This window comes from Rhinatrema bivittatum, chromosome 3 (assembly GCF_901001135.1).
Source record: "Rhinatrema bivittatum chromosome 3, aRhiBiv1.1, whole genome shotgun sequence".
Taxonomy (NCBI): Eukaryota; Metazoa; Chordata; class Amphibia; order Gymnophiona; family Rhinatrematidae; genus Rhinatrema; species Rhinatrema bivittatum.
The window spans coordinates 57529694-57556019 of record NC_042617.1 but is presented as its reverse complement, the minus strand read 5'-3'; the positions used below and the strand labels follow the sequence as shown (position 1 = coordinate 57556019).

The following is a 26326-nucleotide window of genomic DNA, read 5'->3' as shown; positions in this document are numbered from 1 at the left end:
GGAGTTACCACCCAGAAAAAATATCTGGCATCATAGTGGATAACACATTGAAATCTTCGGCTCAGTGTGCTGCAGCAGTCAAAAAAGCAAACAGAATGTTAGGAATTATTAGGAAGGGAATGACAAATAAAACGGAAAATGTCATAATGCCTCTGTATCACTCCATGGTGAGAGCGCACCTTGAATACTGTGTGCAATTCTGTTTGGTGCATCTCAAAAAAGATATAGTTGCATTGGAGAAAGTACAGAGAAGGGTGACCAAAATGATAAAGGGCATGGAACAGCTCCCCTATGAGGAAAAGCTAAAGAGGTTAGGACTGTTCAGCTTGCAGAAGAGATGGCCGAGGGAAGGATATGATAAAGATCTACAAAATCATGAAAGAACTTGAACTGGTAAATATGAAATGGTTACTTACTCTTTCGGATAGTACAAGGACTAGGGGGCACTCAATGAAGATAGCAAGTAGCAATGGAGAAATGTTTTTTTCACTCAATGTATAATTAAGCTCTGGAATTCATTGCCAGAGGATGTGGTTAAGGCAATTAGTGTAGTTGGGTTTAAAAAAGGTTTGGATAAGTTCCTCTCCTCCCCAACCCTACCTATCTCTGTTTTTTTTGTTTTAATACTTACTGCTCCTCTGGAGCAGAAGTAATCTGTGCGCGCGCATATTATAAAATCGGCATGTCCATGTGTGGGCGCCGGTAACCATGCGCACATGGATGTGTGCACGCTCCTTTTAAAATTGACCCCACTGGGCCGGATTTTAAAAGCCCTGCGTGCGTAAATCCGGCTGGATTTATGCGCGCAGGGCATTTGCGCGCCAGCGCACCTATTTTGCATAGGCCGCCGGCGCCCGCACAGCCCCGGGATGCGCGTAAGTCCCGGGGCTTTGTAAAAGGGGCAGGGAGGGGGCGTGTCCGGGGTCAGGGGGCGGTTCGGGGCGGGACCGGGGGCATGGCGCCGGCCCAGGGGGGATGGTCGAGGCCTCCGGACCAGCCCCCGGGTCGGGTGATGGCGCGCGCAGATTTACGCCTGCTTTCGGCAGGCGTAAATCTGCCAACAAAGGTAGGGGGGGTTTAGATAGGGCCGGGGGGGGGGGGGGGGGTGGGTTAGGTAGGGGAAGGGAGGGGAAGGTGTGGGGGGTGGAAAGAAAGTTCCCTCCAAGGCCGCTTCGATTTCGGAGCGGCCTCGGAGGGAACAGGCAGCATGCGCTGGGCTCAGCGCGCAAGTTGCACAAATGTGCACCCCCTTGCGCACTTGCGTATCTTATAAAATCCAGCGTACTTTTGTTTGCGCCTGGTGCGCGAACAAAAGTACTCGCTCGCGTAAATTTATAAAATCTACCCGTAAGTGTATCTCTTTACACTTGTCCACATTAAATTTAATTTGCTATTTCATGCCAAGTCTCCCATTTTTGCAAAGTCCTCTTATAATTTCTCACAGTCCCCCTGGGCTGCCCCTTTATCCTCGGCCAGCACTTCTGCATGTACTGGGATTTATGAGCATGGCCAGGCCTGTTGTAAAATGCACGTAGCACGTGCAAGGCCCGGCCATGCGTGTAAACCCTGGTTTTTACGCACGCTGGGGTACATTTTAAGAAACAGCGCACGCGTGTACTTTTGTTCGCGCACCAGGCGCAAACAAAAGTACGCTGGATTTTATAAGGTAGGCGCGTATCTTATAAAATCCGGGGTCGGCGCGCGCAAGGGGGTGCACATTTGTGCACCTTGCGCACGCCGAGCCCTGCACACGCTGCCTGTTCCCTCCGAGGCCGCTCCGAAATCGGAGCGGCCTTGGAGGGAACTGTCCTTCCACCCACCCGCACCTTCCCCTCCCTTCCCCTACCTAATCCAGCCCCCAGCCCTATCTAAACCCCCCCCACCTTTATTCTAAAAGTTACGCCTGTCTCCGGCAAGTGTAACTCGCGCGCGCCAGCGGCCTGCTGGCGCTCCATCTCCCGACCCGGGGGCTATTCCGGAGACCTCAGCCGCGCCCCTGGAACGCCCCCGGGCCGGCACCACGCCCCCCCAACACGCCCCCGGGAACGCCCCGACACGCCCCCCCTAGTGAAGCCCCGGGACTTAAGCGCATCCCGGGGCTTGTGCGCGCCACCGAGCCTATGCAAAATAGGCTCGGCACGCGCAGGGGGGTTTTAAAAGGGTTACACGCGTACCTTATGCGCGTAACCCTTTTAAAATCCGGCCCACAGCCCTTTGAAAATGCACTTGTTAGTAAAGAGTAACCTAAATTATAACTACACAATACAAGGTTCCACATTAGGCGTCACCATTCAGGAAAAACATTTAAGTGTCATCGTTGATAATACATTGAAATCTTTTGCTCAGTGTGCAGCAGCAGCCAAAAAAGCAAATAGTATACTATGAATTATTAGGAAAGGAATGGAGAATAAAACAGAGAATATCATAATGCCTCTGTATCATTCCATAGTGTGACCACACCTCGAATATTGTGTGAAGTTCTGGTCACCACATCTCCAAAAAGATATAGCAGAATTAGAAAAGGTACAGAATAGGGCAACCAAAATTATAAAGGGGATGGAACTATTCCCTTATAAGGAAAGTCTATAGAGATTAGGACTCTTCAGCTTGGAGAAGAGACGACTGAGGGGAGATTTGATAGAGGTCTATAAAATATGTAATGAGTGGTGTGAGAGATATTTTTTGGATATGATGTTTTAATAAATAAATAGTTTGTTATTATTCTGTATATATATATATATATATAAATATTGTGATTGAGAATTTGTTTAATTAGTGTTCCTGTTTCCTTATACAATATTGTTTATTACATGAACACTTTAAACGGTTTTTGTACTGCCAATTTTTTTTTACAATTGATTTTTAATTTGTAAAGTGATTCATATATATATATATATATATATATATATATGTGTGTGTGTGTGTGTGTGTGTGTATGTATATATATGCACAACACAGACATAACCTTCTTAGCTACCAAGATGTGTTCCAAGGTGTTTATGCAACAGTCTGAATCTGAGGGGCCATGACAGAGAGTGGAGAGCCACAGAGCCTCAAGAAGAAAACAGCGAGAATAGAAAACCACAAAACCAATATGCAATCTAATGCCCAGTCCCCTTTCTATGTCTTATAACCAAGTTTTGTAATAACCTCATAACCATCACAGTTAGCAAGGCTGTTAAAAAAAAAAAAAAAGTTCTACTTCCCCATGCTCATTGAAGTGTATCGTGAATTATTTTACAATAGACTTGCACACCTGTCAGTCCTTGAGTTCAGTTTGCAAAGGTAAAGTATCATTTTCAATGCAGACCTTTGACAGTGTGAAAATTTATGAACAATGAATGATCAGACTTATTGTGTCACTCATCTACAGCAAACCTCATTCAAAGAATGAGAAGGACACCTCCATTGGATGAATTACAGCCTCCACCATATCAAGATGACAGTGGCTCTCTACATCTGTCCTCTACACCCTCTGAAATTGAAGAAAGTAAATGTGAATTTTCTCAAGGCAGCAACAGTCCGAGGTACTCATACAATAAGTGCCCAAGTGAGGGAAGCATTGGACATGAAATAGAAAGCTTTCATAACAAAGGATATGAAGAGGATGTACCAAGCGATAGCACTGCTGTCCTTAGCCCAGAAGTAAGTGGAATATATTTCATTCTTTGTGTCTGTCTCCGACATCGAGCTATAACTCTTTGAAGATTGCCCTGTAATAGCAAAACAAACTACCTGCCTTTATGCAAAGTCTGAACATACTTTTTTCCCACACGTCCTTGCACCAGTTTTCAAAGGCAAAATGCACAAGGACTTTTACTTTGAAAATTGCTGGGGTACCTGGTCACATGCACCTGCTGTTTATGCAAAGGTTTTTGAAAATACAATCTATGGGCTTGATTTTCAAAAGTTTTTACATGCATAAAATTGAGTTTACATATGAAATTGCACTTTACCCATGTAACTGAGCTTTTGAAAATTATTACAATATATGCCATTGAATTGTCCGTAGGATTTACCCACGTAAGTGCATTTCATGCTTATAAATGGCTTTTGAAAATGGCTATAATGGTATATTGCATTTACATGCGTAACTCCTGTGAAAATTCTCCTGTATGTACATGCTTTTCCTCCCCAACCAAAGCAACCCCTAAGAACACCTCCTTTCAGTGCAGCTAAAAGTCTGCACGTTTTTGCAAAGGAGCAGACTTTTAGCCACATCTAGGTTGGGCAGTTTTCAGATTTACATGGGTGAAATATTTATTTATTTATTTATTTATTTATTTAGAGATTTTTATATACCGCAGTACGTAAGAAGATACATCACCGCGGTTTACAATTAACAATAATTAGCAACAGGCTTTACAGATAACAGGTTTGAAAGATAACAGGCTGTACAGACAGTACATAAAAATACTTTTTATGTGCATAAATGGCTTGGAAAATTGCCCTCCCCCAGGGTAGCACTAGCAAATTATTTGTCTGCTTCTAAAATTGTGTGCAAAGCTTTTTAATTCAAGAGACAGATATTATCGGAACCATCTTTGGACTGGAGTGTAGCCTGATGCGATAAAGAAATATGGGCCTTAAGGAACTTCATAAATACTGCAGTACTGCACTGGTAATACAGAATGATTTAAGGTATACTGCCTGTGTATCTATGCACACACACACACACACACACACACACACACACACACACACATATATATATATATATATATATATATATATACTAGCGGTACCCCGGCCACGCGTTGCAGTGGCAGAGTCAGGTTCTTTACCCTCCCTCCCCCTTCCCCTTGCTCATTTACCTCAGTCACTCATCCTCCTCCCCCTTGGTTACTCACCCCCCCTTCCCTCCCCTGTCCCCACTCCAACTCTCTCCCCTCACACTCACCTCTCCCCTCATTCTCCCTCCCCTGACACTCACCTCCTCCCTCATTCTCCCTACCCTCACTGTCACCTCCCCCCGCCTACTGCCTACCCTTCAGATCAGAAAACCTTTGTCTTTCTATTTCTGTGGGAAACCCCCACCCCAAAAAAAAAAACCCCAGTCCCAACCCTTTAAATCAAATAATAACCCCCCACCCTCCTGCCCCCTCCCAAGACCTGGGAAATTAAAATTGTTGGTGCTACATGTGGTCTGTCCCTGGGCATCTGTGCACGTTATGTAGCCAAATAGGGGAGTACCTAACCAAATTTGCACTTCCAAATTTGTTTTGTGGTCTGGGGAGGGCTATTTTGGTGTGTTCCCGAGATCGTGCAAGTTTAGTGTATATATTTGTGTGTGAACCTCCCCCTTCCCCCAAAAAACAACCCTATGAGAAACGTTCTCTTAAACTAACCACCCCACACTCTCCTGCCCCCCCTCCCCCAGCCCTGCGAAAAACAGTAGCCCACCCCCTGCCCCCCCAGAGTTGCTGAATGAATGAAACCTGCCCCCCCTCGTGACCCCTCCCCAAGATGTTCGCAATAAATTCATTACCACCCCCCACCCTCCAGACCCCCCGAGACCTGATAAAATTGTCAGTCGGTGGAGCGGGCATTCAGGAGCGGTCCGGGAGCGATGTATTGGCGTTGGTCCATCGGCTGCAAGCACTAAAACGGGTTCCGACGGCCCTTTGCCCTTACTATGTCAGTGGGGTGGAGCAATGGCAGCGGTAGGTCCTCTGACATAGTAAGGGCAAAGGTCCGCCGGCTGCCATTCCTGAAAATGGCGCCGAGGGGCCCTCGCCCTTACTATGTCACATTGGCTACTGCCGTCATTGGTGTCCCCGAGTAGCATAGTAAGGGAAAGGGCCGTTGGCGCCATGTTGATTGCTGGCAGCTGATGGCCGTAGTGCATGAGATGTGTCCCGGACCGGTCCTGGCCCCCCGCTGGAGCCTCCCAGACTTCTGTCAGGTTTTATGTGTGTTGTGAGGGCCTGGGAAGTAAATACATTTGGCATGTGTGTGGGGGGTGTGAGGAGGGTGGTTTTGTGTGTGTTGGGAGGCTGTGGGAAGTAAATCAATTTGGCATGTGTGTGGGGGGTGTGAGGAGGGTGGTGGGTGTATTTTATCTGTAAAGGAAATAGTTATCTTCCGGCGAAAAAAGTGCGCGAATGTGTTAAAATGGAATTGAAACATGGACCTGGACTGGTGAAATGATTAGTGTAGCGTGTGTTAGTGTAAGGTGTAACAGATAGGGATGTGAATCGTTTTAGGACGATTACAATTATCGTCCGATAATTTTAATATCGTCTTAAACCGTTATGGAACACAATACAATAGAGATTCTAACGATTTATCGTTATAAATCGTTAGAATCGTGAGCCGGCACACTAAAACCCCCTAAAACCCACCCCCGACCCTTTAAATTAAATCCCCCACCCTCCCGACCCCCCCCCCCAAATGACTTAAATAACCTGCGGGTCCAGTGGCGGTCCGGAACGGCAGCGGTCCGGAACGGGCTCCTGCTACTGAATCTTGTTGTCTTCAGCCGGCGCCATTTTCCAAAATGGCGCCGAAAAATGGCGGCGGCCATAGACGAACACGATTGGATGGCAGGAGGTCCTTCCGGACCCCCGCTGGACTTTTGGCAAGTCTTGTGGGGGTCAGGAGGCCCCCCCAAGCTGGCCAAAAGTTCCTGGAGGTCCAGCGGGGGTCAGGGAGTGATTTCCCGCCGCGAATCGTTTTCGTACGGAAAATGGCGCCGGCCATACGCGTATGGCCGGCACCATTTTCCGTACGGAAAATGGCGCCGGCAGGAGATCGACTGCAGGAGGTCGTTCAGCGAGGCGCCGGAACCCTCGCTGAACGACCTCCTGCAGTCGATCTCCTGCCGGCGCCATTTTCCGTACGAAAACGATTCGCGGCGGGAAATCGCTCCCTGACCCCCGCTGGACCTCCAGGAACTTTTGGCCAGCTTGGGGGGGGCCTCCTGACCCCCACAAGACTTGCCAAAAGTCCAGCGGGGGTCCGGAAGGACCTCCTGCCGTCCAATCGTGTTCGTCTATGGCCGCCGCCATTTTTCGGCGCCATTTTGGAAAATGGCGCCGGCTGAAGACAACAAGATTCAGTAGCAGGAGCCCGTTCCGGACCGCTGCCGTTCCGGACCGCCGCTGGACCCGCAGGTTATTTAAGTCATTTGGGGGGGGGGGTTCGGGAGGGTGGGGGATTTAATTTAAAGGGTCGGGGGTGGGTTTTAGGGGGTTTTAATGTGCCGGTTTTGCGATTTTACGTTTTTTTTCGATTTTTCATTCACGATTTTTCACGATTTTTCACGATATTTTACCCCCCCAAACGGCAACAATACGATTCCCTCCCCCTCCCAGCCGAAATCGATCGTTAAGACGATCGAGGACACGATTCACATCTCTAGTAACAGATGGCGCTTGCATCCAGCAGATGTCGCTGTTTTCTCAAAAAAATTTTAAACCTATTTTACCTGTCACAGGTGTGACATATCTGTAATGTAAGTACAGAAGAACCTTCCTGTATGCGAAATGAAGGTTGTGTCCAAATTTGAAAGCAATCAGTTCAGTGGTTTCTGAGATTAGCGATTTTGTCCAAACTATTTAACATTTTTATTTATATAGATATATATATATATATATATATATATATATATATACACACACAGGGTGGCCCATGGAAAAGTCACTAATGATTGAGAATTCTGCAGTCTTCTCTCACCACTTCCCTTCTTTCAGCCTCCCCATTCACTATACTTCTTATTTCAAAGAAGGCAGACATGAAGAATCATTTCTGGTGAGCCCTTGGAGTCATCCAGTTGCTACACCACTCTGTAGCTATTGAATGCATGCTGAAAAGGATCAAGATGTCCAGGATTCATTCCTCGGTTCTTCCAGGACATGAATCTAAGACTTTGGACTTCGTTAGAGATCTTTTTTTTCAGAATGCTATGCTTTGCTCTTGCAGAGTTTCTCACCATATCTATACGATCAAGTAAATGCATTCCATTCTGCAGAAGTTCCTGCTGAGTTTCTCTTTCCAGGAGAACTTTGTTTGCTAGGTGAATGTGCGACCTGTGAGGCTTTCCAGATGGTACTGAGAGCCTCTGCCAGAGCTACTGAAGCCTGCAGACTCTCATGCTTGTGAGATTCTGACGTCTGGGAGGATGTGCACGAGAAGCCGTGCTGATGTGCCTTGCAGCAGTGAGAACCTTTTTGAAGAGAAGATCAAGATAGCAGTGGACCTTCACTTCAGATCTTAACTGCTTCTTCCAATTTGCCCTACACAGACAGGAGTTACCGGAATAGTTCATTGAGGCAGTTTTTTTCTTCTGAAAAGACAATTGATCCAGTCAGCAACAGAGCTCGAGGCCTCACCAGCAGAACAAAGTTTGGACTGACTGCAGAGTCTATAGCCAGTGTTCAAGTCTCCTTAACGGAGTACCAACCTGTTGGAGGAAGTCTCCAGGTAGTTGGGTTCTCTGGTTAATGAAGGAGGGCTACAAATTGGTATTATGGAAAATCCCAGCAATTTGCCCTCAGAGGGGGACTTTCTTTTCCCCTTCCTACCAGAACATACTACAGAAGAATTTCCTCTCCCTCTTGCAGGCAAATGCAGTCAAATATGTATTTATGTACCACCACAGAACAGAGGGTGGGAATTTTACTCCAGGTAATTTCTAATGCTCAAAAAAAACCCAGTGAACATCATCCCATTCTAGAGTGAGCTAAGAACACTGAACAAGTTTCTAGTCAACATGATATCCCTGGGTACCTTTATTCCCCTGCTGCTTCTGAATTCATCTTGGCCTCCCGGACTGATATTGTATTTGAACTGAAAGCTGCTGCTTCTTTCTTGGGCCCTGCAGGCCAACTTTGCTGCTGCTGCTGCTGCTGCTGCTTCCGTTTTCCACCCACACAGGCTGATGATGCAGCTGTCTCTCCCTAACTAGTTCACCAAAGTGGATAACATTGCTGTCCCAGCTGTATCCCTTTCTGGTCCTACACCAGGGTCCAGTTGGGCACGGTAGCCAGCCACACAGTGAAATTTGTATAGAAACTGGGAAATTCTGTGGGGCAGGGGAAGTCTGCACCAATTTTGCATGAGTGTTTGTGTGTCTATGTGTATATACAGTATATGTATGCACTAGCCGTTAAGCCCGTAACAACGGGCTCGGTCCGTTTCCTTCCCACTCCCTCCCCCTCATTCTCCCTCCTCCTTCACTCTCTCCCCCCTCCCTCTCACTTCCCTCTCTCTCACCTTCCCCCTCCCTCTCCTCTCCTCCCTCTCCCCTTCCCTCCCTCCCTCACCTTCCCTCCCTCCCTCTCCTCTCCTCCCTCTCCCCTTCCCTCCCTCCCTCACCTTCCCTCCCTCCCTCTCACCCCCTCACCTTCCCTCCCTCCCTCTCTCACCCCCTCACCTTCCCACCTTCCCTCTCTCACCCCCCTCACCTTCCCTCCCTCACCCCCTCCCCACCTTCCCTCCCTCCTCTCCCTACCTTCCCTCTCCCCCTCCCTACCTTCCCTCCCTCCCTCTCTCACCCCCTCCCTCTCTCACCTCCCTCACACCTCCCTCCCCCTCTCTCACCTCCCTCTCTCACACCTCCCTCCCCCTCTCTCTCTCTCACCTTCCCCTCCCTCTCCTCAGTCACTCCCCCTCTCTCAATCCCCTCCCCTTTAAGATCATCCACAACCGGCAGATCTCGGGGGGGGGGGGGGGGGGCTGTCACTCCCGCATGCGCGCGGCGCCGCTGCTTCTTCCCGCTCCTGCCGGCAGATCTCGGGGGGCTGTCACTTTTTTTTTCGGGCACGCACGGCTCTGACCGACGTGCTCGCCCGCACATGCGCGGTAGAGCTGCTCTCTACTGCGCATTTGTGGGCCGTCGGTCAGAGCCCATTTATAAGGTAGATATACATTGTGCTGATCTGGGTGTCAAATCCTTAAAAATTCTGAAATGTCTGCATTCTATGATCTGCTCTATCCCTGAGCTTTAGTTGGCTTAGTAAAGTTCTCCTTAATGATATCATGAATAAACATTTTTTAGCTTGTTCTTGATAACAGAAAATACTGAGCCTTAAAACTAAAACAGTATTTTCTATTTCACTGTACAATAGTGATACAACTATTGACTTGTTCTGGATCATGATCTCTCATTTAAATGTAACTATTATAGAAATGAATGACATATTCAATTAGTTAAAAAGTTTTAGAATATATTACAAAGAGCACTGAAGGAATAAATGTGTTTTTGCAGAATTTTTAGTTGATAGTGTAATATTATTTCCCTAAATTAACAATTAAATACTGTTTTAGTTATTGATTAGCAAGAGAAGTTCCCTTACATGTCTGATTTTTCAATGTATGCAGTAGATGCCTATTGAGAAATCAAGTTTCTCTTTGGTATAAGCCTGCCTATAACAGGAAGAATTAACATTAGGGATGTGCCTTCGTTACAAAATAGGAAATGACGATGATATTTCCTATCTCATTTAATTTTGTGTGCAAAACAAAACAATTGAAAATATGATGAAATTTTGTGGGTTTTCATGTTTCATTTAGAAAAAAAAAATCACTCGTCGGGTCTAGGCCCTGGGCCCAAATAAGGGGCTGCAGCCGACTTTCAAACACAAGGGCAGCACCAAGGCCTGAGGTTGGGGAATTTGCCTAGGCCAAGGCCTGAGGTTGGGGAATTTGCCTAGGCTTAGGCCGAGGCCTGACACAGGGGCCAGGGCCTAAGCCTGAGCGCAATATCGCAGTCTCGGCCTAGGTCCAGGCCTGACATTAGGGCCTCAGCTGAAACTCGAGCAAAGACCCAGGCCTGAAAAAAGTTTTGCCAGAGTTGGGAAACTTCCCAGTCCCCACTTAACCTCGTCCATCAGGGATCCAACGCTGCAGCCCAGGCCATGGCCCAGGCCTGATGCTGGGGCCCGGTCCAGATGGCAAATCCTGACACTTGGGTCTTTGACCAGGCCCCAGCCCAACCCTGGGGCCTGACTTGGAGGCCCAGTCCCAACGCAAAGACTTCGGCTTAGGCCAAGGCCCAGGACCAAGCCTGACACTGGAGCCTGGCCTGGACGCTGGGTTCCCACACCTGGGCCTTAGCCCAGTCTCGGTGAGGTGCCGGGACCCGGCACAGAGGCTGGGTTCTGACACTTAAGCCTCAGCTTAGGCCAAGGCTCTGGCCCAGGGCTGACATTGTACACCAAAATGGCGCCCTTTGCTAAGGAGGACGGCACTGGAGTTAAGTTAATGCAGTGTGTCCCCAGCAGATGATGTCATTCAAAGTAGAAAAGAAGAAAGCAAAAGAGAATCTTTGTGTTATTGTTTGTAAGGTTTTGGGTGGACCCTTGGACACTGTGGCTGCTGACCACGCCCATGGGGGAAGTCCCGTGAGGGGCCACAGGTCAGGCTCAGCTTTAGGACACACAACACAGATAGATCTTTTATTAACAATATTGAGGAGCCACCAGAGGTGGCAGTAGTGAGCAGAGATGAAGCCCTGCTGGGCTTGTAGTCCTCAGGGCTCTGGAACAGCGATCCCTCAATGGCTGTACTGTAGTGAAGAGAAACTGAGATGGTGAGTACATGAAGTATATGCAGGGTTCTGGAATAGAGCCTCGTTGGTTCTCACACAGCGGTTTCTCTCGGTAGGAAACACAGGAGCTGGAGTAGAGGCAGGCCTTCGAGGAGCGAGTACCTGGTTCCAGGGAACAGCTCCGAGAGAAGTAGATGGTAGCTCACTGATGGTGTAGGCAGCAGTATTTTCCAGGCAGAACTAGTGTTCAGGCAGCGAGTCTGGGAACATGGGCTCTCGAGGAACGAGTACCGGTTCCAGACAGCGACCTGAAAGAGAAGAGAGAGGCCCCCAAGGAGCGGGTACCCCAAATAGAGAAATGTCCAAAAATGGAGAGGCAGAATAGCCAGGTACGGAGTCCCATCCGTAATGCATCCCTTTACCATTACCCTTGCTAACTCGATTAGCTAAAAGTAGCGTAGGCTTTTTGTATCCGGGATGCGTGACGTCATCACAGGGGGACGCCCCTGAGGTTCTCACCAAAGAAAGTATTTGAAGCAGGGCTGCCCTAAGGCAGCTGGACAGCATGGCGGGAGGCAGCACCCAAGTTGGACCGGGGACGCCGGAGAGGAAGGCAGGCAGACGCCGTGGCAGCCAAACATCCGTCAACCGCGGGAGGAGTCACCACAGAGGTAAGGAGGGTGGAGTAGAGACGTCGGGCAGCGACAGTCGTAACACTTTGCAGCCTGGTCTCTGGCCTCTAGGCCTGGACTTGGGCCTAGGTCTAGATTGAGGTCCTGGTTTTTGTAATCCAGCCTCTGGACTGGGCCCTGGTTTCTGGTCTGGGTCTGGACTGAGGCCTTAGCATTGGCACCCAACCTCCAGACTGGACCTGGCATCGGCCCTGGGCCTGGATCAATGTCCAGATGTTGGAACCCAACCTTCAGGCTGGGCCCTGGCATCATGTCTGGGCCTGGGCTGAGGCCACTGCATTGGGACATTTTAGTGCAAGGAATGCTTTTAAAATTCACTATGTATATAAGTAGGCTTTTGAAAATTTCTACAATATATGCCATTGAATTTTCAATAGGTTTTGCATGCATAAGTGCACTTTAAAGGCCTGATTTTATAAAGCATTTACATAATTAAAGTTAGGTTTTACACGTGTAAATGCACTTTACTCATGTAAGTGGGCTTTTGAAAATTGCTACAATATATGCCAATGAATTGTCCATGGGATTTACTGATGTAAGTGCACTTTACGCACGTATGTGGCTTTTGAAAATCGCTACAATAGTATGTTATATTTACATGCATAACTCCTTTGAAAATTACCTTCATATTGTTGTAAGATTGTTTTTTGTTTGTGTTATTTTTGATTTATGAATGTTGAAACTGTACATTGCCTAGTGCTTCGGCTTAGGCGATTAACACATTTTTATAAAGATCAAGAAATGGGCTTTAAAAATTGATGGGGGGGGGGGGAGGGATTCAGGGCTTGAGTGAGTAAAGATACATGCAGAAGGGATTCTGTGCATACTTTTACATGCACTAGAAAGAGGTGCTTTGGGGGGGGGGAGGGGGGTGAAGCTGGGGCAGGGAAACCATCTATACATACATATCTACACTTTGCTCCCTAGCAGGTGTAAATGTGTGTGCCTATGTTGTTCTTGGTTTGTAGGCAGATTCCCTCAGGTTCACTACTATGTATGCAGCAAGATGGATTCTGACTTCACAAAATGGACCCTTAGCCTGTATTTCAGCCGAGAGATACAGGGATGATGAGCTTCTACCCGAGTAGCAAAACATGACTGAATTATCTGATCTCCCAACATACACTGTTTAACTAGCCCTCTCTTAAAGAATGAAATTTTCTCTCAGCAAACAGAGGGAATCTAAGACGAAGCAGACCAGGTGTGTGTGTACGTGTGGGTACAGACCTAAGGCCTTTAATCCCTCCATTCCCAAAAGGAGGCCTTAGCAGCAGGTCTAAAATTAGCTGGTGATTTTTACGGGGATATTCGGTAGCATAGCTGTTCTGCTGAATATTCCTTGTAAGTTAGCCAGCTAAGTCTTATCTTTGAACATCTACCCTAGGTTTTTATGCTGTAGAACGGTGGCAAAAAATATTATAAATTATAATGTTGAGGGAATTGATTTTGTGATGAGTCCCATAATTCTGGCAGAAGGAAAAGGTTGAGAACTACTGGGAGTGATGTCTTTTACAATGTATGGCAAATCATAGTCTGGTGGTTGACAGAGAACACTGTAAACTGAATTAGATCGATTTCATGTACCTCAATCAGTGTCAGCTGATATTTCTGATATGTAGCATTTATTACTAATTACTTATGAGTATCACATTCTTATGTGCTTTGTAATTTTTTATTTTTATAATTAAAAATTAATTTGTTCTCTGCACTAGACAACAACATACAAGGAATTAGAGAAAGAATATGTCAGGCATTTCAATGAAGTAATTGACTCCTCACTTCCTGGGATGGCTGCACTCCTTGGAAGGCTAGGGGAGAAAGCTAAACAACTTGCTTTTAGTTTGTACTTCAAAATACACCTAGGGCATGTAATCATTACTTTATCAGTGCCTATTTTGCCATATTTTACAACTGTAATGATCACTATCATCTTCTTTATGGCAATAAATGTTTTCACGAGCAGAGCACATTTCTATTATGTTGTTCCAGTTATTACTAGCAGAATATCCTGATATCTTACAGGTGATCAAATTTGTATGACTGACAGCTTGGATATATCCTCAGCTAGAGCAGTGTAGATGGAAACAACTGGACAGACTAGGTGGGCCAACTGATCCTTATCCGTTGACGTCTACTATGTTACCATATTATATAGAAATGCTTTCTGTTTCCATACTTAATTTCCTATGAAGAGAAAAATGATAAATACTTATAATCATATTTTTCTGTCTTAGGATATGTCAGCAAGAGGATCTTCTTCACAGCTTCCTAAATCTTTTGATGCAGAGCCGGTAGCTAAATATGGCACGCTTGATGTGACTTTTGACTATGACTCAGAAGAACAGAAACTTTTAGTAACAGTGACAGCTGTCACAGATATCCCAACATATAATAGGACAGGGAGTAGCAACTCATGGCAAGTCCACCTTGTTCTTCTACCTGTGAAGAAACAGAGAGCAAAAACTGGCATCCAGAGGGGACCATGCCCTGTCTTTACAGAAACATTCAAGTTTAGTCACATTGAGTCTGAGATGATTGGGAATTATGCAGTTCGGTTTAGACTATATGGTATACGTCGCATGAAAAAGGAAAGAATTGTTGGGGAAAAGATTTTTTACTTAACAAAGCTGAACCTACAAGGGAAGATGTCAATACCAGTGACGCTGGAGCCTTCCTACAGTCTCTCTGTAAGTATTGAATAAAACAAAGTAAGAATGAATGCTCCAGATTATACTGTAATTTCAGGAGAACGGCCACTAATTATCACTTCAGTTGTCAACACATCACCTTAATTTAGTTCTTTCTTCCCTAGTTTTCAAAAACAGCATGCAGAGAGAAGTGCTTCAGATACATTTAGACTTTTCATACAAAGCATGGTAGGCCATCTTAAGAATTTTGCCAAGCACTTACCAATCCCCACACACATTTGCAAGTAAGTGGTTAATTTAAACCTTGTCAGAAATAATACCACAGTTGTACAAAAATTATGAGATTTATATTAAAATGAATTGATGCTAAACTTTTTGTGATTTAAATGTACACTTTTTACAGCTTTTTTTGTTAAAACCACTTTGTTGATTTTTATGAATGTTGGCTTAGGGTTTTGAAACTAAGCTCTTTTGGTACATTATTTCTTTTCTTCCTTCTGCTTACTGCTTAAGAGGTGCCTGTATTTTTGTAGCTGTAATGGTTCCTTAAATTTCAGAGAGTTATGGCCCTGGCCAGGTAGGTCAGTAGCAGTGCTGCACACTTCCAGGCAGAGTTCCTTGGTTCGATTTCTGGGTTAGCTGGAGCTGGGGATGCTGTGCAGGCAACGTTCACACCATTGTAGGAAACGAAGCATATAACAGTATAACAAGTGCCCGGCTGGACCAGGCAAACTGTCCATCAATCTCATCATAGTCTCTCTAAGACTGGCCAATCCAAGTCACTTGGAAGTACCCAACAGATCCTAATAGGGCAATTCATTCCCTGTTGCTTACTTCCAGAAGTATGAGCTGGTAATATCCATGTCCACTTGACTACTAATTGTTAATGGACCTGTCCTCCAGAAAATTGTCCAAACCTGTTTATGTACCTTGACCACATCCTCTGGCATCAAATTTCAGAGTTTAATTGTCTGTTAAATGAAAAAAAAGAAAACAACGGTTAATTATTTTATTAAAATCTGCTACCAGTTAGGTAACTCTTCATATGGAACTCAACATTATGTACCTGTATTACTGAAGATGGCTTTTCCCTAAATTCATGACTTTGAACTTGTCTGGATTAAATTTAACCTGCCATTTAGGTGCTCAGGCCCTAGTCTAGCAAGGTCCTCCTGAAATTGCTCATTGTCATCTTGTGCTTTAGCTACTTTGAATAATTTTGTGTCATCTGCAGATATGATCACCTCATTCTCTCTTTTTCAGATCACAAGTTAAACACTGGTCCTGGTACAGATCTTGGGGCACTCCATTATTTATTTCTCTCCACTGGGATAACTGACCACTTAGTTCTATTTTTTGTTTCCTGTTCTTTAACCAATAAGACATAGTCCTATCCCGATGACTTTTTAATTTCCTGAGGAGTCTCTCATTTGACATTTTAGAAACATAGAAACATGACAGCAGAAAAAGACCATATGGTCCATCCAGTCTACCCATCCATCCAATTAATTTAGTATTATAATTCTCATCACTTCCTTAGAGATTCCCTATATTTATCCCATGATTTCTTGAATTCAGATACTGATTTTGAATCCATCACTTACACTGGGAGACTGTTCCACACATCCACTGCCCTCTCTGTAAAGAAATATTTCCTAAGATTACTCCTGAGTCTACCCCTTTTCAATTTCATCTCATGACCCCTCATTCTAGATCCTCCTTTCCATTGAAAAAGGCTCATCTCCTGTGCATGGAAACCTTTGAGATATTTGAATATCGCTATCATATCTCCCCTATCTTGCCTTTCCTCTAATGTATACATGTTTAGCTCCTTAAGTCTATCCTTGTATGCTTTAGAATGAAGACCTCTGACCAATTTAGTAGCCACCCTCTGGACCAACTCCATTCTGTTTATAGCCTTTTGAAGGTGTGGTATCTAGAATTGTACAAAGTATTTCAAGTGAGTTCTCACCAGGGATCTATTCAGGGGCAATATCACTTCCCTTTTTTTGCTAACCATTTCTCTCCCTGTGCAGCCAAGCAACTTTCTGGCTTTTATTGCCTGTTCAGCCACCTTAAGATCATCATTTCACCCCCAATATTGAACCTTTCCCTTAATTTTTTTGCATCCTAAATGCATTACTCTGAATTTTTTAGCATTAAATCTTAGCTGCCAGACCTTAGACCATTCCTCGAGCTTCACTAGATCTATCATGTTTTCCACTCCTTCCTAGCTGTCCATCCTGTTACAGATTTTGATATCACCAGCAAAAAAATAAAACTTTCCTGTTATGTCATTCACAAAAATGTTGAAAAGAACTGGTCCAAGGACTAATCCCTGAGGCACACCACTAGTAACCACCCCCCTCTTCAAAGAAAACTCCATTTACCACTACCCTTTGTCCCTCCCACACAACCAGTTTCTAATTCTAACCCAGTTAGTCATTCTAGGTTCCATTCCAAGGGTGTACAATTTATTTATAAATTTTATGTGCAGAACAGTATCGAAGGCCTTGCTGAAATCCAAGTACACTATGAGGTAGATCTTCAAAAAATACATGCGCGCGTTCTTTTGTTCGCGCCACCGGTGCGAACAAAAATACACCAGATTTTATAAGATACGCGCGTAGCTGTGTGTATCTTATAAAATCCGGGGTCGGCGCACGCAAGGCTGCGCAAAATTGGCAGCCTGCGCGCGCCGAGACGCGCAGCCTGCCTCCGTTCCCTCCGAGGCCGCTCCGAAATCGGAGCGGCCTCGGAGGGAAATTTCCTTCCGCATCCCCCCACCTTCCCCTCCCTTCCCCTATCTACCCCACCCCCCAGCCCTACCTAAATCCCCCCCTACCTTTGTTGGGCAAGTTATGCCTGCTTGAAGCAGGCATAACTTGCGCGCGCCACCCCAGCATTCCCCGGCACAGGCCGCAGTGCCGGGGGACTCGGGACCGCCCTCCCGGCCCGCCCCTGAACCGTCGCCACGCCCCTGGACCTGCCCCGGACCGCCCCCTGCCCCGGACACGCCCCCTCCCGCCCCTTTTAGGAAGCCCTGGGACTTACGCGCGTCCCGGGGCTTTGTGCGCTCCGGCGGCCTATGCAAAATAGGCGCGCCGGCGCACAAGTGCCCTGCGCGTGTAAATCCGGGAGGATTTACGCGCGCAGGGGTTTTAAAATCTACCCCTAAGTCTAGTGCTCTCCCTTGATCCAATTCTCAAGTTACCCAGTCAAAGAAATTGATTAGATTCATCTAACAAAATTTACCTCTGGTAAAACCATGCTGCCTAAGATCTTGCAATCCATTGGATTCCAAAAATGGCAATATCCTCTTTTTTAGCAGCAATTCCATTAGTTTGTTCACCACAGAGGTCAGAGTAACTGGCTTATACCTTCCAGCCTCCTCCTTACTTCCACTTTTATGAATAGGAACCACATCCACCCATTTCCAGCCCTCTGGAGCTACTCCAAACTCTAAAGAAGCATTGAAGAGGTCAGCAAACAGAGCTGCTAGGACATCTCTAAATTCTCTTAGTACTCTCTGATGTATCCCACCCAGCCCCGTTGCCTTATCTACTTTAAGTTTAGTTAGCTCCTCACAAATACATTGTTTTGAAAAATCGATTGAGGTTTACTTCACTTCCAATCTTATTTGTGTTTGTTTTTTGTGCTCCTGCTCCAGGTTCTTCCACAGTGAACACCAAACAGAAATATTTGTTAAACAATTTTTCTTTTTCCTCATCAGTCTCTACTTATTCCTCCCCTTCACTTTTGAGTCTCGCAATGCCATTTTTGCACTTCCTTCCATCACTAACATATCTAAAAAAAATCTTGTCCCCCTATTTAACCGTATTGTTATTTTTTCTTCTATTTGAATTTTCACATTCCTGACTACTTTCCCAGCTTCTCTTAATTTTTCCAGATATTGTTACCTGTCTTCCTCTTAATCTCTTGTAGTTTAGGAATTCTAACCTTTTCTCCCTTACCTTTTTAGCTACTTCTTTAGAAAACCATAAGGGTCTTTTTTCCTCTTTCTTTTATTTACATTCCTAAGAAAAAGATTAGTTGCCCTTATGAGATCTCCTTTTAGTTTTGCCCACTGCCCTTCTACTTCCCCTAGATTTTCCCATTCAGCTAATAACTCCTTGAGGTACTCCCCCATTTTGAGAAAGTTAGGTTTCCTGAAGTCTAGGATGCTCGCCTTAGAATGAACCTTCATCTCTTGCTTCCTAATATTGAACCTCACTATCTGGTGGGCACTTGTTTCCAGATGATCATCCACTACATCAGAAATACTATCCTCGTTGGTAAGCACCAAGTCCTGTATTGCCCACCCCCCCCCCCCCCCCTCCCATGTGGGTTCCATTATCAGTTGACAGAGCAGTTCTCCTTGCAGAGAATCCAGGATCTCCCTGCTTCTAGAAGATACTGCAGTTGAGATGTCCCAATCAACATCTGGAAGACTAAAATCCCCTAGAAGCAGCATCTTCCCTTTCACAGCAATCCTGTGAACATCCTTCATTAAATCTCTGTCCATTTCCTCTATTTGTGATGTAGGTCTGTATATTACACCAATATAAATAGATGCTCTATTCTCTTTTTCCAGATTAACCCACAGTGCCTCCTCCTTACCTTGTAAGTCCAGCAATGCTGTTGCTTTAATACTATTCTTTATATATAATGCCACTCCTCCTCCTTTCCTTCCTACCCGGTCCTTCCTGAATAGATTGTAGCCGGGTATAACTATATATCCCAGTCATGATTTTCCGTGTACCATGTCTCTGTGTCAGCTGCTATATCTAAATCAGCTTCTTCCATGACTGCCTCTAGATCTTGGACTTTATTCCCCATACAATGAGCATTAGTGGACATATCTTTCCAAATATTGCATTTTTTTTGTACCATATTTCCCATTTCTATTTGAGTATTTAATGTTTTACTTACCTTAGGGTTTTGTTCACCCATCCCCAATGATTCTAATTTAAAGCCCTCCTCCTCAACAGGTTTGCCATTCTGTGTTAAAAGACACTGCACCCCTTTTTGACAAGTGGATCCCATCTCTGCTCAGCAATCCTTCAACAAGTAGATCCCATTTCTGCTTAGCAATTTTGTCAGATACCTTCTGAAAATCCAGATACATTCTATCTCCCAGCTTACCTAAATCCACATACTTATTCACAGAATTCTAATAGAATCCCAGTCATTGTACAATGGTTACAGCTAGTGGCTGGATTTAGGCCCCATTATGTCAGGGTTCCAGAAGGAACCCTGGTGTGTGGTCTCCAGCCAAGGACTGTTGCTGCAGTGATTGGGCTAAGGTCAAGGATCTAAAATTGGGAGGAAAGCCATAGGTGGCTTTATAACCTACCCCGAATATTCTGGAGGGCAGAGGATATAAATAATTTAAAATAAAATCAATAAACTAATAGGTAGTTGCGATTGAAGGCTCATGGTGCTGTAGCCTAACAGCTCATTTGAGCAGGAAGTCCAAAAGAGCCAGAAAAGTAATATATAAAAAATGTAGAGATGTTTAAGAAAATGGAAACAAAATGGAAACTAATTTTAGTTGCCAAAGAAAAAATATCATTTTAGCCTGCTTTTTGTTCTGATTTTTATTTAATTCCTGAGGAGAGGTTGGTGTCTACTCCTGTGTAGACACTCTCACCGCTATGACTGTCAATCAGGGAGGTGCTGTATTTATCCACATTAGAACAAGCAGGTGTCACATGGATAAATGTTAAGTATTAATACAGTATAAATAGCTGAAAATGGAACTGAAGAAAGGAGATTTTGTAAAACAGGGCATGTGGTCATTATAAATGGTACAATAAGCACAGACTATAGGAGTAAGACGCCTTAAATGGAATACATACATAAATGATATATTATTACTTGGTAATAATATCTCAAAAGAACCATTTCATTTTATTGTTCCGAAATGCCATCCTAAGGATGTTATTTTTTTACTATGAATGTGCTTTACATGAGCGGTTTTAAGGTTCTGTGATATGATGTGTCATGTTGTTTTAGATTATTTTAGCTTCGTATGCTTTATTCTTTGATTAGGAATGTCCTTTATGTGAGTCGCTTAGGATTTTTAAGTGGTTTATAAATATAGAAACCATAACCGACAAATGATAGCAATACAGAGAAACACTGTCAATAAAAGACAATGCTAGAAATCCCCAGTCCACTAAGTATTAATAGGGCAATTTTCAAAAAAAGTCTTCAAATGAACTGGGGGTGCTGGACAATTGTCATCTCCCCCCCCCCCCCCCCCAACTCGCTGCAGGTAAAGGTACTCCTGCTGGTCACAGTGTGGTGCTTTTATCCATGGAAGAAAGGACTGGGGTTAGGCGGGGCGAGGGAATATGCCTGCAGATTTCTTTTTGAAGGCCCTTTTGCAGAGCTGGTGCGAAAGCAGGCAGACACAAAGTCCCCTTTTTTTTTCCCCCCCAGCTGCCCAAGTTTTCATAAGGAAACCGGTTATTTCCCACTAAGTGTGAGAAATGCAGCTTGATCTTATGCCTCAAAAATGCAGGATAAGAAGCGCAAATACATCTAAAGAGGCGATGCATGAGGAAGCACTGCAGAGCAACCAACATTTTTCAACTTGAGAGAATCCGTCCCAAGGGAACATCACCAAAATGTTCAAAATGTCAGTCTGAACATAGTAATTTAAGAAACATCCTAAATCATTCTCAGTTCCAGATTGACTTTTCCACAACAAAAAGGTAACAGGCTATGCATAGGTATATGTTTTGTAGATGCATCATTCTTAGAATCATTAAAATAGTTCATCACATGACCCCATAGACACGTCATCTGAATGTTTTTAATGTTTTTAGCCATGAGCAGCAAGACAATTCTATCAGTTTCTGGGAACATACAATAGGAATTTATATCACAAATGTAGTGATCACCTGGAATTTAGCTCTTTAGCAATAGTATTGCACACATGTGTCCTCTTACTTTGTGAAATTTGAATCAATTGAATTTGGAATTTTATACCTGTTTATCATTGCTGTTTAGGTATTCGGTAATCTGCAGAATGCAATTTTGAATCAGGATGACTTTCTTATATTGTATTATTAAGAAAAATATGCTTTAGGTATAATTTCATTTATGTAGATATCAATTTATGTACATAGCAGGAATTTTGGATTATTATGTGTTTGTATTCACGTACATTTTGCAGGGTTGATTTTTGAGAGATGAGTTAGCAGATTCCAAAAATAAAGAAAACACATTTTGCTCAGGTGATTTTGAGACATGATTGAGCTGCTGTGGTGTGGTAAATGGGCTTTGGTCAGTCATTCCTGAACTGAGAGTGATCCGAGTAGGCTTTCAATTTATTATGTACATACCAGAGATATGCACGTTTTGGTTATGTTCCCAAGAGACAGACTCTCTCTAGTCGAAACATGTATTGGATTTCTTTTAAGTGCTTTTACTTCTGCATTGCATCTTTTGTGTTTCCCACATTCTTTCATATTTACTGGACTGTGGGTTTGTACCACCACATTATGAATGCCTCTTTTGTGTTTTCTCTATTTCTGGCATTTGTCCTCTATTGACTCCCTTGAAATTTCTTTGCCTTATGCTTTTATCATTCAAAGTAAAGGTGCTTATCTGTTGCTAAAAATTAAAATGACTAAAAATACATTGTTGCATGTTAACGTGTTATTAATAAATAGACCTCCTTAGAAATAATGGGAACCACAGTAAATAACTGAAGTTATTGCATGATAATGCAGTAGTGCATTTTGGTGAAACAACCTGAAAGTATATTAGTTCTGAATATAAATTAGATCTATGGTTAAAACCATAAAAGGAAGTCCCTCTCACAAACCATGGTTCGTGTGAGAAGGTTATGTCAGAGGCTTTCAGACTAGACTGTGGGGTTCCACCAGGATCACCCCCCCCCCCCTATCTCTTCTGCTGTTTAATCTGTTTTTGCAGCCACTAGGTGCACTGATTCTAGAGGAGGGGTTTGAAGGGTTTATCTATGCTAATGAGCAGTTATTGTTTCCTGTGGAGGACGATCTGTCGAGCTCCCTGAACAGAATTTATAGGGGGTTAAAAAGGATTTTGGAGTGGTTTGATTCCCAAAAACCTTTAGTGAACGTCGACAAAACAGAATGGATGTGTATAGGGAAAGAGCGACTTCCTAAGGAATTAACCAATATGAGGATAGGAGATGCAATTATTGCGAGAAGCCAGAAAGTTAGGAATTTGGGGGTAATAATAGATGAGGCTATGACCATGGATTTTCACATGTCTTCCATAGTTTAGAGTATGGTTTCGACTTAGACAACTGAGGAGCATATGAGCTGTTTTAGAGACACCGGTCTTCAGACTGGTGGTACAGGCTTTAGTTTGTCCAATATTAGATTATTGTAATGTAATCCTAGTGGGACTCTCTAAAAACAAGTTTACAGCGTTTACAAGTGGTACAAACTTTGGCGGCACGTTTCATTTTTGGTCTCCCTTGCACAATGAGCGCGACACCTTTATTAAGACACCTTCACTGGTTACCTATTGAAGAATGGGCTATGATGTTTAAGGCGTTAAATGGAGGGGGTTATGTTCCCACTTGCAGTATTCGCTCAAATTCAGCTACCTTGGTGTTGGTCCTATCTAGATAAGATATTTGTAAGTCAGTGCATAGGAAAAGGATGTTCTCACAGGACAAGCAGGATGGTTGTCCTCACAAATGGGTGACATCGAGGATGGAGCCCACCACGGAAAAACTTCTGTCAAAGTTTAACAGAACTTTGACTGGCCCCTACTGGGCATGCCCAGCACGGCACTGACCCTGCAGCCAGCAGGGGTCTCCCTTCAGTCTTCTTTTTTCCGCGCAGCAGTTGCCACGTGGCGAAAGGAGCTCCTATCCACGTTCCTGACAGGAATTCGGAAATACTTATTCTGAAGAAAAATTTGCCCCTCAGGGGTCTCCCTTTGACTAATTTTTCATCTCGCGGAACTCTGGTAAGTTTTTTGCCGTTTTTGGCTGACTTACGTCGAGTTTGGCCCTTGAGGCCTATCGACAGTCACCAATCCCGCGACTAAATTTTTGGCCTAAGGCCATGGCGACGGGGTTTCGTCGATGTCCGGATTGCACCCGGACTATGTCAATCACAGACCCTCACAGGGTCTGTGTTTTGTGTTTAGGCAGCGAGCATGATGTCCTGACTTGCACCAAATGTGCCTTAATGACACCCAAAGGTCGCAAAGCCAGGATGGAGAAGATGGGGCTCCTCTTCCATGCTCGCACCCCCACGCCATCGATAGCATCGACGTCATCAGAACCGGCACCGTCGAAGTTGCACCATCATCGTCAACCCTCCGGTGACCGTCCACCATCGATGACTTCCCGGCCGTCGACTCCAGTCCCTTCCCCGGATGGACGAGGGGATCGACCAGAGAAACATCGCCATCGACGGCACAAGTCTCGGTCCGTCGAGGATCCAGAAACATCGACCTCCGTACGGACTGAGCCACCGACTAAAAAGCCTCGATCGGACCTGGCACCGTCCACGTCTCGTTCGCAGGCACCGAGGAAACCTTCACCCCTTCGGGGTGTGGGAGCCGTGATCCCACCGGTTACGGTGGTCCCTCCGGCTCAGCCTCAGCTTCCCTCTCCCGTCGAGCCGGGTCTTGTTACCCCTGGTCTCCGGGCAGAACTGGACCGGCTGGTCCAGGAGGCCATCGAAAAGGCGATGCTGAAGTTCCAACATCCTCCGGCACCGACTCCGGCACCGACCCCGGCACCGACTCCGGCACCGACTTCGCCACCGAGTACGGATCCGACCATCGAGCCACTAGTGGGAACACTAGCACCACTACTACACCGTATGGAAGCGCTTCTAAAGGCCCTTCCATCGGTGATTCCAGTGGCACCGACAACATCACCATCTCCGACTGGATTATCATCGGGAGGGGAAGCACCATTCTTACTTCCCCCTTCAGGGGTGGTCTTATCGGTGCCTTCTCATCCCTCGCCACTGATATATCCTTCGGTTCCACCGATTCCAAGGCCGGCACCGATTCCATCGACAGCACCGATGCCCTCGATGCCATTTACAGTTCCATCTTCCGCACCGGTGCCATCGAGATTATACTCGATACCCTCGGTGGTTCCTCTTACTATCCAGGACCCTCAACCAGAACCATCAGGGCTTCAAGCTCCGCGTGATCCCTATGATACCTGGGGTGATGATACCTCTTCTGACACGGATTTACCTTCACCACCATCCCCTACAGAGAGTAGAAAGCGTTCTCCTCCTGAGGATCTCTCGTTTATTAATTTTGTGAAGGAGATGTCAGAGATAGTCCCCTTTCAGCTACAATCAGAAACAGATGACCGACACCAGATGATGGAACTACTCCAGTTTCTGGATGCTCCCAAAATCATCGCTTCCATCCCTATTCACCAGATATTTCTGGACCTTCTTAAGAAAAACTGGGAGTCTCCTTCATCAGTTTCTCCAGTTAATAAGAAAGCTGACTCCACATACCTTGTCCAGTCAGCACCGGGTTTTCAGAAGCCTCAATTGGATCATCGCTCTGTTGTAGTTGAGTCAGCTCAAAAGAAAGCTAAGCGCCTGAAGCCGCACTCTTCAACTCCGCCTACCAAGGATAACAAATTCCTGGATAGTGTAGGAAGAAAGGTATATCACGGAGCTATGTTAATTTCACGCATAGCTTCGTATCAGCTATATATGACTCAATATAACAGAGCCATCCTAAAACAAATGCAGGAATATGCAGACACCTTACCTGAGCAATATCAACCACAGCTTCAAGCCCTCCTTAACAAAGGGTTTGAGGCTGGGAAACATGAAATTAGGACTGCATATGACATCTTTGATGCTTCCACAAAAGTTTCAGCCACAGCCATCTCAGCCAGACGTTGGGCTTGGCTAAAATCATCAGACCTTCGCCCAGAGGTCCAGGACCGGCTATCTGATTTGCCCTGCCTAGGGGACAACTTGTTCGGTGACCAAATTCAACAAATAGTAGCCGAGTTAAAAGATCACCATGAGACGTTGAAACAACTCTCATCTACTCCTTCTGAGGTGACCTCCAAACAACCCTTTAAGAAAGACTCTAAAAAGTCGTTCTTTAGGCCATGTCGGTATTACCCTCCATCGGCTAAGCCTCGACCTGCACGGTCTTCCAACAGAGCTCAGCCACGTCAACCGCGGAAGCAAAGACCTACAGTAGCCCCTCCCCCTGGGCCTGCGGCGGGCCTTTGACTTCCCTGTAGAGAGCACGTGCCAAACCCCTCTTCCAGCCATCCCTGTGGGAGGTCGACTGTGCCACTTTTTAGACCGCTGGCTACAGATCACCTCAGACCAGTGGGTACTAGCAATTATAGCACAGGGTTACCACCTCAACTTCACTACTCTTCCTGCAGACTCCCCGCCTCTACAGGCATGGAGCCTGACCAGCCACTTGGTTCAGTTACAACGAGAAGTATTACTTCTTTTGCAATCAAACGC

The 26326-nt window shown here is 45.2% G+C and overlaps 1 protein-coding gene across 1 annotated transcript in view; it reads left to right on the top strand.

The window, feature by feature from the left end:
• Nucleotides 1-26326, top strand: part of SYT14 (synaptotagmin 14) — a 272359-nt gene that overhangs the window by 159468 nt on the left and 86565 nt on the right. The window contains exons 3-4 of the mRNA XM_029593290.1: nucleotides 3374-3645; nucleotides 14418-14870. Coding sequence (XP_029449150.1) covers nucleotides 3374-3645; nucleotides 14418-14870 — 725 coding nt within the window. The remainder of the gene's footprint in view (nucleotides 1-3373; nucleotides 3646-14417; nucleotides 14871-26326) is intronic.